This window comes from Hoplias malabaricus, chromosome 5 (genome assembly GCF_029633855.1).
Source record: "Hoplias malabaricus isolate fHopMal1 chromosome 5, fHopMal1.hap1, whole genome shotgun sequence".
Classification (NCBI taxonomy): Eukaryota; Metazoa; Chordata; class Actinopteri; order Characiformes; family Erythrinidae; genus Hoplias; species Hoplias malabaricus.
In genome coordinates this window covers 7,024,167-7,036,584 of record NC_089804.1, presented here as the reverse complement: position 1 = coordinate 7,036,584, position 12,418 = coordinate 7,024,167, and the positions used below count along the sequence as shown (strand labels likewise).

Here is a 12,418-nt window from a genome sequence, read left to right as displayed (position 1 = left end):
AATATACTCTACCATTTGGACAAACCTTGTCTGTTGTAAATAGGCACATCACCTCTAGAGAAAATACGGTTTAGCTCGATATGAATGCAGATTTATTGTTTATGCTTTGAATGTAACACATCTGGAATAAAAAAAGGCATGTGCATATGTAACAGCACCTTTTATGTTTATGGTCAAAGACTCCATCAATGCAAATCAAGTGTAAATGTCTGTGATATTTATATGTTCCTTTTTTCTTTATATGCTTATATCTAACAGCTGAGAAAATAAAATAATTTAAATGTTTAAATGTGGGCCTTTAGGGATGAACAGTAAAGGGGAAAGTCTGCACATGTGGGGCATATTTGCACTCATAGATGCGTGCTGAATGAAGGCAGAAGTTACATCTTAGCAACTCTGAATAAATAACTTCTTTTAATATGTGATTCTGAACGTTGACGAAATTGTATGTTTACTCAACGTGCAGAGCTTAGAATAATCACAGCACCTCTTCACACCGCCAAGGCTTCACCAGTGTTGTCCCTTTGTACACCTTCTAAACAAAAACGCACAGAGAGAGAGAGAGAGAGAGAGAGAGAGAGAGAGAGAGAGAGAGAGAGAGAGAGAGAGAGAGAGAGAGAGAGAAAAGAAAGTGCAGCAGTGGCTCAATGGCGCTGCGTCACTGTTCAAGGTTGTGGGCTCGCGCCTCCTCCTCGCGCAGAGATATAAAAGCGCGCGCGCTAACTTTCCCAGCTCGGAGAGCGTTCGTGAGTGCAATGGTCATCTCCGCGTCCTCGCCTCTAACCACTGACGTCAGCATGTCCGGATGCACAGTTTTCCAAAGCTCAGGGACAGGAGACGAGCGCAGTGGTGAGATCTTCTAATAATCATTTCACCCCTCTGCTTTGCGTTTTTCTTTCTTGCACAGGAGGAGTTATGCGCGCCGCAGGTCTTTTGAGTTCACTGTGCTGATGAGGAATTGGTCCGAATTGGCGAAGTGGTCACTTTCCTGACGGAATGGACAGTTTACTGGTGAATTGAACCCTTTTCTAAATACTTTTTTTTTTCAGTTTACAAATGTACTTTTCCGCTTAATGGTGAATCGGACAATAGACAGGTCAGTTCTGTGGGATATCGGTTTTCGTTGACAAACTGTTGAGCTATCTGGCGAACTAGTCCGTTTTGTAACGAACGTACTGGCCAGGTAATCTGGCCAACTGGACAGAGAGACATTACCTGACGAACTGCACAGTCTAACGGATTGGGCAACCCAGTTTCACCACGCACTGGTGAGTCTGCCAGCCGTGTCCGGCAGTATGGAAGCAAACGGGAGTCTGGGTCTGCGGAACCTCTCGCGGCTGCGCGCTTTAACGCAGGAGCTGTTGGCGAACCTGTCCGCGCCGCTGAGCGTTAACAGCACGGCGCCCGCGCCCGTGTCTTCGCCACAGGAGGAGGATCTGGACGTGAACACGAACGTGTACTCCAAGGTGCTTGTGACCGTGATCTATGTGGTGCTGTTCGCGGTCGGTTGCCTAGGCAACTCGGTGACGCTGTACACGCTGTTGAGCAGAAAGTCACTGCAGAGTCTCCAGAGCACGGTCCACTATCACCTGTCCAGCCTGGCGGTGTCTGACCTCCTCATACTGCTGCTGGGCATGCCCGTGGAGCTCTACAACTTCATCTGGGTGCACCACCCGTGGGCGTTCGGAGAGGTCGCGTGCAAGGGCTACTACTTTCTGCGCGACGGCTGCTCCTACGCCACCGCCTTCAACATCGCGAGCCTCAGCGTGGAGCGCTACATGGCTATCTGCCACCCCTTCAAGGCGAAGAGCGCCATGTCGCGCAGCCGCACCAAGAAGCTCATCAGCGGCATGTGGGCGGCGGCCTTCTTGCTGGCCACGCCCATGCTGTTCACCATGGGCCTGCGCACGATGAAGGGAGAGCCCATCTGCACCACCATCGTCTCCACAGCGACCGCCAAAACCGTGCTACAGGTGAGGCTAGGGTGTGGGTGCTGTTCGGGCTTTACTGGGACTTACTAGGGCCGATAGCTACATTAATATGTAGGTTTCAGTAAGACCTCACTTAGACCCTGTGACCGTTTTCTCGCTATTTTTCTTTACTCAAAAGAACAAAAGGCTAACGTTATTTCCACTAACAAATGTGGTATACTACTGGCATACTAAAGGGCACACAGGTTAATATGCAGAATTATAGGTAAGACCTCGCTCTGGATATAACAAAGGTCTATTTTAAAAAGCAGAAATAGTTCTGTTGTGTACAGGTCCCAGAATAAAACTGCTTGCTTCACCATTTATTTCACCATTTTATTTTTAAGGCACAAATTTTATCCCTTATGCTGAGGGTAATGTTGTGTGTTCTATAACTACAGTATTCTATTACATATAAATATTTATTAATGAATCTCAGTTTAGGGAGGCAAAGTGGTGCTGTAGGTAGTATGAGTATCACACAGCTCCAGGGTCCTGGGTTTGTGGGTTTGAGCCCTGCTCCATATGACTGCCTTTAAGGAGTTTGGTGTGTTCACCCTGTGTCCATGTGGGTTTCTTCTGGGTGCTCTGGTTTCCTCCCACGGTCCAAATAAAACACATTGGTAGGTGGATAGGCAACTCAAAAGTATCCATAGGTGTGAGTGTGTGAGTGAATGTTGCCCTGCCAAAGACTGGTGCCTCCTCCAGGGTTTGTCCCCGCCTAGTGCCCAGTGATTCTGGGCAGGCTTTAGACCCTCTGTGACCCTGAACTTGATAAGTTGTGACTATGAATGAATGAATGAATTTTACTATATGGCAATTTGTATGTGTCCACCTGCTCCTGCATAACCCCCCCTGAAATCAAGGGTATTCACAAAGAGTTTTTTGCCTTTGCTGAATAACCGCCTTTAGTATTCTAATTTACGTACATCTTTAAACATTTTATGTGGGATTGATAGTATTCTGCCATGGAGGCATTATAATATAATCACAGTCAGGAGTCACTTGGCCATCTTTCCACTGCAGCCACTCTTTCTTTGTTTCTATAAAAGTAGGCATTAACAAAAAAATTCCAACTGATGGAAAATACATCCATTATCTGTAACGACTTATCCAGTTCAGGGTCATGGTGGGTCCAGAGCCTACCTGGAATCATTGGAAGGAAGGGAGCAAGGTGGAAATACACCCTGGAGGGGGTGCCAGGGCTTCAGAGGGCAACACACACACACATGTTTAAGTCGCCAATTAACCTACCAACATGTGTTTTTGGACTGTGGGAGGAAACCCACACGGACACAGGGAGAACACACCAAACTCCTCACAGACAGTCACCCGGAGCTGGAATCGAACCCACAAAGGAGCTGTGTGACCGCGACACTACCTGCTGTGCCACCGTGCCGCTCATGGAAAATACAAATAATTGGAAAAGTCTGTAGCTTTTCTCAACAGCGGCAAAGCAGAATCTATTTTTTTCAGCTAGTATTTACAAAATACACACTGTGTCATATTAATATGTTCATTAATTATAATGTGACCAAAATAATTTTCACTTTAAGGGTTTAATCTCTTATTGGCAGCTGGCAGCCGGAAGCACCAGTCATTTGCATCTTCCAATCAGTAAGTGGCAGCTGCCAGTCAGTCCGTAGCAGCCACCAGTCAATAAATACTGCTGCCCGTCAGTCAGTGGCAGCCTCCAGTCAATAAGTGCAGCTGCCAGTCAGTCTGTAGCAGCCACCAGTCAATAAATACAGCTGCCAGTCATTCGTGGCAGCCGACTGTTAGTGAAAGCAGCTGACAATCAGCGAGAGCAACCACCATTCGGGCAGTGGGAGCTACCCGTTACATGTATTCTCTAGTTCTGGGTCGCGATCCTGAGACCCTGTAAATATTAGGCAAGAACACACCCTGGAGGGGGCACCAGTCCTTCAAAGGGCATCATATTTTCATATTTACCATATTTTCACTGAAACCTAATAAAATTTATTCTATGTAAATTTTGTATATTTTAAAAGTGTTATGTGATGTCACAAGACTCATTACAAATATATATATATATATATATATATATATATATTTTTTTTTAAATCACATTAAGTAAAAAAAAAAAAAAATGACTATGGTTGCTAGTGCTATCATTATACTGTTCAACTTAGCTACACAGCTAGCTAATAAAATTACAGGGCTGCTATCAGTAACACATAGGCCATTTGATCTATACAATTTGAAAAGACCACTAATCTGTGGTCTCTGATCCAATTATAAGGCTGGTGTTAAATATGAGCAGGGGTGGGCTCATCCCCCAGACATGTGTCTTGCCCACCCAAACTGACTGGGTGGACAGTCTTAAAGAATGACTTTAAAATGGCTCTTTACCCACTGGAAAGAAAATATATTTTGCATACTTTCTTATTCCGATTCCAACCTACTATTCAATGGTCAGGACCCCCACAGAGCACATATGATATTAAAGGTGGGTAGGGGGGGTCATTCTCAGCTCTGCAGTGAAACTGACTTGATGGAGGTGAGTGTGCTGATAAAAGTGGATTAGACAGAGCAGTGCTGTTTGAATTTAAACAGTATGTCCATTCACTGTTTTACAAAGTATTACTACTTTGTTCACCTTGTAGATATAAAGTCAGAGACAGTAGCTTCTCTGTTGTTGCACAGTTTGTGTTGGTTTACATCTAGTCCTTCATCAGTGGACACAGGACACTGAATGTTGGATGTTTTTGATTCTCAGACCAGCAGTGTCACTGAGGATTTTAAAAACTCCAGCAGCGTTGCTGTGTCTGATCCACTCACACCAGCACAACACACACTAACACACCACCAGTATCACTGCAGCACTGACAATAATCCACCACCCAAATCATCACCTGCTCTGTGGTGGTCCTGACCATTGAAGAACAGGGTGAAAGGGGGGCTAGCAAAGAATGCAGAGCAAAAGATGGATTACAGTGTGTAGCTGTAGAATTACATTGTCCTCCTGTGAACAGTGGCAATGAGAGAATGGAGAGTGCAGAAAAAAAGGAGGTGGTCCTTTTACAGTTCAGAGTTTAATTCACTTTTGCAGCACTGTCCTAAAATCAAGGAGGAGGGAGGGGGTAGTTTCCTTCCATTCACCAGAAGTTACATACTGCAGTCTCTGCAGTGCTGCATCTGGAGTAGCAATGACAGAGTCTCCCCTAGGTTAATATTGTTGCAATTGTAAGGTAAAAATATTGCCTAGGTTTTCTTTAATGCCACCTATAGCAGGTTACAACTGGCCCTGTCCTGTTCAAAAACTGTGAGTGAATAAGAACACAGTGCAGGGGAAAAACGCGAAGAAGAAACATATTTTGGCATACAAGGAAATGATGCTACAAGCAAACACCACCAGTCATACGTGCAATAAGAAAATCACAGGAAAAACACTTGTGCGTACACAGTAAAATGACTGATTATGAGTGAAGAAAAACAGAATAAAATAACACCTAATCAGACATAAATTGCACATGATTTTCTTACTGCAGTCATTTGTAAAGAGAGCATTAGATTACCATATCTCAGTTTAGGCAAGTTATTTCTAAGAAAGTAAAGCCAAGTCAAGTTAATTTTTGTACCTTAATTTGACTGAGAAATAAATTTTATATAATTTATTATTAAAATAATTACATTTTTAACTTAAAGTAACACTACGTAAGATTTATACTTTAATATTACAGCTTCAACATCATTGTGATGATCCATTGAGCTGTAATATGGAGAAAAGAGTAGCTGTCTTTGCTACTCCAGGCTCAGCACTGCAGAAACGGCAGTATATAATATAATGTGGAGGAGGGTAGGAAACCACTGCTCTCCCTCTACTTCCCATTGATTTCAGTACAGTGCTGTTAATTTGAATTACACTATGGGGGAGCCCCAGGAGAAAAAAAAATCTAAATCTTTCCTTTAAGAAGCTTGGTTGACAAAATTATAAATTAACTATTTTAAGTTAGAAAAATAACATTTTATGTTTTACATATATTAGTATTGTACAGTGGAACCTCTACCTACAAATTTGATCCGTTCAGTGACCCGGTTCATAAGTAGAAAAGTTCGTTTCTCGAGTCAATTTTTACCCATTTAAAATAATGCAAAAGCAATTTATGTGTTCCAGCCCACCCCAAAAGTCACCCTTTTTGCACTGATATATATTTACAAAACTCTCAAATTAGTACAAAAAAATTAATGTAGCATTACTAAAAATAAAAAAGAAATACAGTGGTAACAGTAATAAAAAGAAATAAAAAGTGGTTACATATCGCTACCTTGAAGACGTGACGACTGGCTGGAGCAGTAACACAGGCACTGGCTGTATGACGGGAGGTGGGGGGTGGGTGGAATAACGGAGAGTAGGCGGGTGAATGTGGGGAGACGAAGCGTAGATACGACTTAACTTAGCACGAATCTCGATGTCTGCTATTTACACTAATGCTAAATTGCTAAAACTACAATTTGCTAATCTTAAAAGCTCACTCAAGTCTGGCCGCGCTGGGAGACTCGCCTATTGGGGTCAGTGGCCATTTCCAGTCGCCGTGGCCGATTCAGTTCCCCGTCCAGTTCATGTTACTTGAGTAGGCAAGAACACGCATTCAAGAAATCACCTTGCGCGCGACATTTACGGAAGCCGAAACACAACAAAAAGTACTAAATAACGGATAACACAATCCGCTTTGAAAAAAAAGAAGATTTATGCAGACGTTTCTTAATAATAATTTGTCTAATATAATTAAAAAAAGCTAACGGAACGATTTGTGTGTTTTATTAAGTACAATATAAACAATTTATGGAGTGAAATACGATTTTAATATTTTAAAAATGTTAATTGAGTGAATGAAACATTTATGCATGACTATGTAATAGGCATTTATTCAGGGATTATTATCATTAAAATAAAATAAAACAAACAAATACAAATGAGGCTGGATTTCAGTCAGGTGAAATAGTCTGTCCAGATCATTCATTCACAAATCATTCCGTTAGCTTTTTTAATTATATTAGACAAATTATTATTAAGAAAACTCTGCATTAATCTTTTTTTTTTTTCAAAGCGTATTGTGTTATCCGTTATTTAGTACTTTTTGTTGTTTCGGCTTCCGTAGATGTAGCACTCGGTCGCGCGCAGGGTGATTTCTTGAATGCGCGCTCTTGCAGACTCAAGAAACATGAACTGGACGGGGAACTGAATCGGCCACAACACCGGCTCGGCGGAGGCTTCGTTGGTGGAGGCAAAAAATATTCAAATGCCCGGTTCATAACTTGGAAAGTTCGTTAGTATAGGCGTTCGTTAGTAGAGGTTCCACTGTATTGTAATTAAATGAAAAAGTGTAATGAAAATATAAATTTAATTGTAAGCCATAGTTAAAGGTGTTGTTGGGGGGGGGGCCTGCTAAACCAACAGTTTTGTTTTTGGATTTAAATGTATTTATTTATTTATTGAAAATAAAATACTGTTTTTGAAAGTCTGAGAATGTTCGAAAATAAAGTGACGGGGCATAACTATATTGAGACGTGCTAATTTAATTTAAATATGTGCATGTTCATTTTTCAGCAGCTCCATCCAACAGTACTAGCAATTGTGGGCTACCACTGACTGCCCTTTCCTGCTGCCACTGACTGCTCCTTCTTGCTGCCATCTGCCAATTAGAGATTAATCCTCTCTCCATTTTCAGTAATATGGCTATGTTTTGGCCGTTGTCTGACATTTTAATGTCTTCAGACTCTGACTGATTAAATATTTCTGTTCTGTAATCATCCACATGTTTTGAAATGACTACTGGACCTTAGCTTAGGCGTCAACTCATTCATATTTATACCCTTATAAAACGAAGTCAAGGATGACAGCTTAAATACACAGGTGGATCTAAACAAATGAAACACAAAATAGACCATTTTGTTCATGTACCCCTCTTTCTGATCCATGACCCATGACTTACTGAGAATAAATAAATTCACAAAACATATCCAGGCAACAGCATCCTATCTACCAGCCATAAAATACCTGCTTTGCGATGGTTGTGTGGAAGTCTTGACATTTGAAGAACAGTATGAATGGGACAAATTAAATATGCAGAGCAACTACCATCTGTAATTGTAGAACTACAAAGTGCTGCGAGAATGGACAGTGTGTATAGACACAAGATGTTGTTCATAATGTTACAGCTAGTGGATGGATTGACAAAGACCCTGTAATGTGTGTAATTTTGTCAAATTTCTCACTCCAGATAATCCTGAGCAGTTAATCAAAGTGTCAGGCACTTACTTAAACCTGAAACAGTAAAGGAAGGTCAATTCATATTTTTTCATAGATTTTTATAGCTACACTGTACCAAAGCAGAAAGAGCTGGAATGAAAGAAGGCTGTTGCTCTTTGTCATTGGAATGCAGTGTGCATTAACATGTCCTCTCACCCAATGACACAGACCACACTGAGTCTACATCGAGAGACTGACCAGCAGATTGGCTACATCTGGACATTAGGCTTGTGCTGATGTTCCACCTGAAGGTCGGGGGATGGGGGGTCGCTAATTGCAGAAGCATTGGCAGGTGTTGAGGGAAGTTATAACCCAGAGAAAAAGCCTGTTTTGGGGATGCCAGCCTGCTAACATCTTCTATTAACACAATCACAACACATAGCCACAGGGCCCTGGGATTCTGCTATGAATTGGCTAAAGGTTTGTTGACACCATGCTTTATTTAGAGAATTCAGCTACATTTGGGTTCACCAAAGTATTACAGAAAAGCAGAAATTGAAATGCAATGTTCTGGAGCAGCTGCACATGAACCAAACATCACCATGCTCAACGTCAAGTGTCAGCCTCTCGGCTTGGGGCAGTGAAGCAATGTGTGAGTAGCTTTAGCTTGATTAAGAAATAAGCACATAATACTCTGTCCTTTATCTTTGTAAATTTCCTAAAATATTTTTCAACTGAAAATATCCATAACTAAGCCTTTCCTTTATTCTTCTACTTTCTTTATCTTTCTTCCACATCCTCTTAATCTTTTCTATAGTTGAATATATTTCCCCACTAATGTTCCTAAAAGAACAACTGGGTCAGAACAAAATCTTGCATAGGTATAAAATAAAAATGACAGCTGCCCTTTACATTGTGACAAAGTTTGATAATGTAAAAACCAATAATAATGCTCCAAAGTGATCTCAAAATTACATTTGGCATCATGACTTACATTTAATAATCATGTCCTGTGAATATATATATATATATATATATATATATATATATATATATATAAATGGGATTTGTGATTTTGATCAGACACACACACACTTGGGTGATATAAAAATATGCAATAGGAGCTGTGTCAAGAACTGAAGAATGTATTTACTGGAGCACAAATAGGAATTGGGACTATTGGGTAAAAATATAGCCAAGAGGCTGTTGCTTGTTGTTCCTGACTCAATTTGGAAGATGATTTTCTGCATGTCAGCTTGCTCTGCTGTTTTATTTTCCTTTTGTCAAATTAGAACTCAATAACATTTTTCACAGTGACTTGGTGTAAATGCTTTTCTGGGTATGACTGGGAATCATGCAGCATTTCAGCCTTAGACCCTCTGAGGTCTAAGAGCATCTTGTGGATTTTGGAATATCTTCTTAAATTTACCTTTAAATGCACTTGATCCCCATGTGATTTATTTCATTTGGCCCCAAAACTAAAAAGCTGAAAACTGATTTTAAAAATTATTCTCTTGTAAAAACAACTTTTCTAATGACTGTCCATTGTTCAATTCACTAAAAGTATATGGACGCACAAATCCACCAATTACACATAGTGGGAAGCAAGTCTTGGGTATCTCAACCCTGTTCATATATTCCTAACTCTGAATGTGAGTCACATACAAATATGCAATAATATGTAATATAAATGACAGACTGCATTCTCAGGAAATGTTGTAACCACATCTCTGTGCTCTGTAATATTAAAAACATTGATAAACATCTAATTTGATGCAAGGGAGCACTCAATGACCTCGGTGGGTTTATCCAGACTGAAACATTTCCAACTGAGATTGGCCAACATGGGGCACATTTTCCCTCTTATGAAAGAATAAAAAAACATACTTCTATAAAAGTAACTCACAACAGTGTTCAATTTGGAATCTTGGGTTCTTTTGAGGTTGAGATAATGGTAATTAATTCATTCATTCATTTATTTTCTGTAACCGCTTATCCAATTCAGGGTCGCGGTGGGTCCAGAGCCTACCTGGAATCATTGGGCGCAAGGTGGGAATACACCCTGGAGGGGGCGCCAGTCCTTCAGAGGGCAACACAGGCACACACACACACATTCACTCACACCTACGGACACTTTTGAGTCGCCAATCCACCTGCAACGTGTGTTTTTGGACTGTGGGAGGAAACCGGAGCACCCGGAGGACACCCACGCAGACACGGGGAGAACACACCAACTCCTCGCAGACAGTCACCCGGAAATCGAACCCACAACCTCCAGGCCCCTGGAGCTGTGTGACTGCGCCACCCGAGATAGTGGTAATGAATTTAACTATTATTCATTCTTTAGTTAGACCCGATTTTTTTGTTGTTGCTGTTGTTGTTTTATAATGGAGGCCCTGATCATATAATCTCAGGAATCGTCTCAGATGCACTGTAAAAATCCCTCACTGCAATGTTACAACATCTAGATTAAGCCTTTCTTTTAGCTTCATTTTACTTCCCTTAAGTTCAGAAGGAACACAGGAAAAGCAAGTGTACACAACCAATTATTGACCATAAGCAACCCCAATTCTAATGAAGTTGGGACGTTGTGTTAAACAAATAAAACAGTATTGAATGATTTGCAAATCGTTTTCAACATATATTCAGTTGACTACACTACAAAGACAAAATATTTAGTGTTCAAGCAGAAACTTTTTTTTTTTTTTGCAAATATTCACTCATTTTGAATTTGAGGCCTGCAACATATTCCAAATACGTTGAGGGCATGTTTACCACTGTGTTACATCACCTTATCTTTTAACAACACTCAGTAAGCATTTGGAAACTGAGGACACCAATTGAAGCTTTGTAGATGGAATTCTTTCCCATTCATTCTTGATGTACAACTTCAGTTGCTCAAAAATCCGGGGTCTCCGTTGTATTTTGCTCTTCATAATGCGCCACACATTTTGAATGGGAGACAGGTCTGGACTGCAGGCAGGCCAGTCTAGTACCCTCACTCTTTTACTCTGAAACCATGCTGTTGTAACACCTTTCATGTACCTTTTTGAAATATACCTTTCAGCATTAATGGTGCCTTCACAGATGTGCAAGTTACCCATGACATGGGCACTAACACACTCCCATACCATCAGAGGTGCTGGCTTTTGAACTTTGCACTGATAACTATCTGGACAGTCCTTTTCCTCTTTGGCCCAGAGGACACAACAGCCATAATTTCCAAAAACATTTTGAAAAGTGGACTTGTCAGACCACATGGCACTTTTCCACTTTGCGTCAGTCCATCACTGATGAGCTTGGGCCCAGAGAAGCTGGAGGCTTTCTGGGTGTTGTTGATATGCATGGTATTTACATGGTAAGGTTTTAACTTGCACTTGCAGATGGAGTGACAAACTACATTCACTGACAATAGTTGTCTGAAGTGTTCCTGAGCTCAGCTGGTAATATCCATTAAAGAATTATGTCAGTTTTTAATGCAGTGCTGCCTGAGGTACTGTTGGTTTTTGGACTTGCTGCTTACTTGCAGAGATTTCTCCAGATTCTCTGTAACTTTTGATGATGTTATGGACTGTATATGATGAAATCCCTAAATTCCTTGCAATTGTACATTGAGAAACATTGTTCTTAAACTGTTGGACGATTTGCTCACGCAGTTGTTCACAAAGTGGTGACCCTCACCCCATCTTTGCTTGTGAACAACTGAGCCCTTCGGGGATGCTCTCTTTATACCCAATCATGACACTCACCTGTTTCAATTAACCTGTTTAACTATGGAATGTTTCAAGCAGGTGTTTTTTGAGCATTCCTTAACTTTCCCAGTCTTTTGTTGCCCCTGTCCCAACTCTTTTGGAATGTGTTGCAGGCCTCAAATTTGAAATGAGGGAATATTTGCAAAAAAACAATACATTCTATCTGTTTGAACATTAAATATCTTGTCTTTTAAATGTATTTAACTGAATATAGGTTGTAAAGGTTTTTCAAATCATTGTATTCTGTTTTCATTTACATTTTACACAATGTCCCAACGTCATTGGAATTGGGGTTGTAGTTTTGGAGGGTTCTATATCTACTACAAGTGTACTTATTAAATATTATCATAGAATATAATGCTCTCTGCCATGGGTGACATTTGAGACTCACATCAAGGGGATCCATAAATATTTGGATCCAAATCAGTGTAATAAATAAATAAATAAACACATATAGTAAAAATGATCTGAAGTAAAAACCC

At 40.7% G+C, this 12,418-nt stretch overlaps 1 protein-coding gene across 1 annotated transcript in view; it reads left to right on the top strand.

Annotated features, from left to right (window-relative positions):
* Window positions 1-764: 764 nt before the first annotated feature.
* Window positions 765-12,418, top strand: part of ntsr1 (neurotensin receptor 1 (high affinity)) — a 51,135-nt gene continuing 39,481 nt past the window's right edge. The window contains exon 1 of the mRNA XM_066673076.1: window positions 765-1,973. Coding sequence (XP_066529173.1) covers window positions 1,296-1,973 — 678 coding nt within the window. The 5' untranslated portion in view covers window positions 765-1,295. The remainder of the gene's footprint in view (window positions 1,974-12,418) is intronic.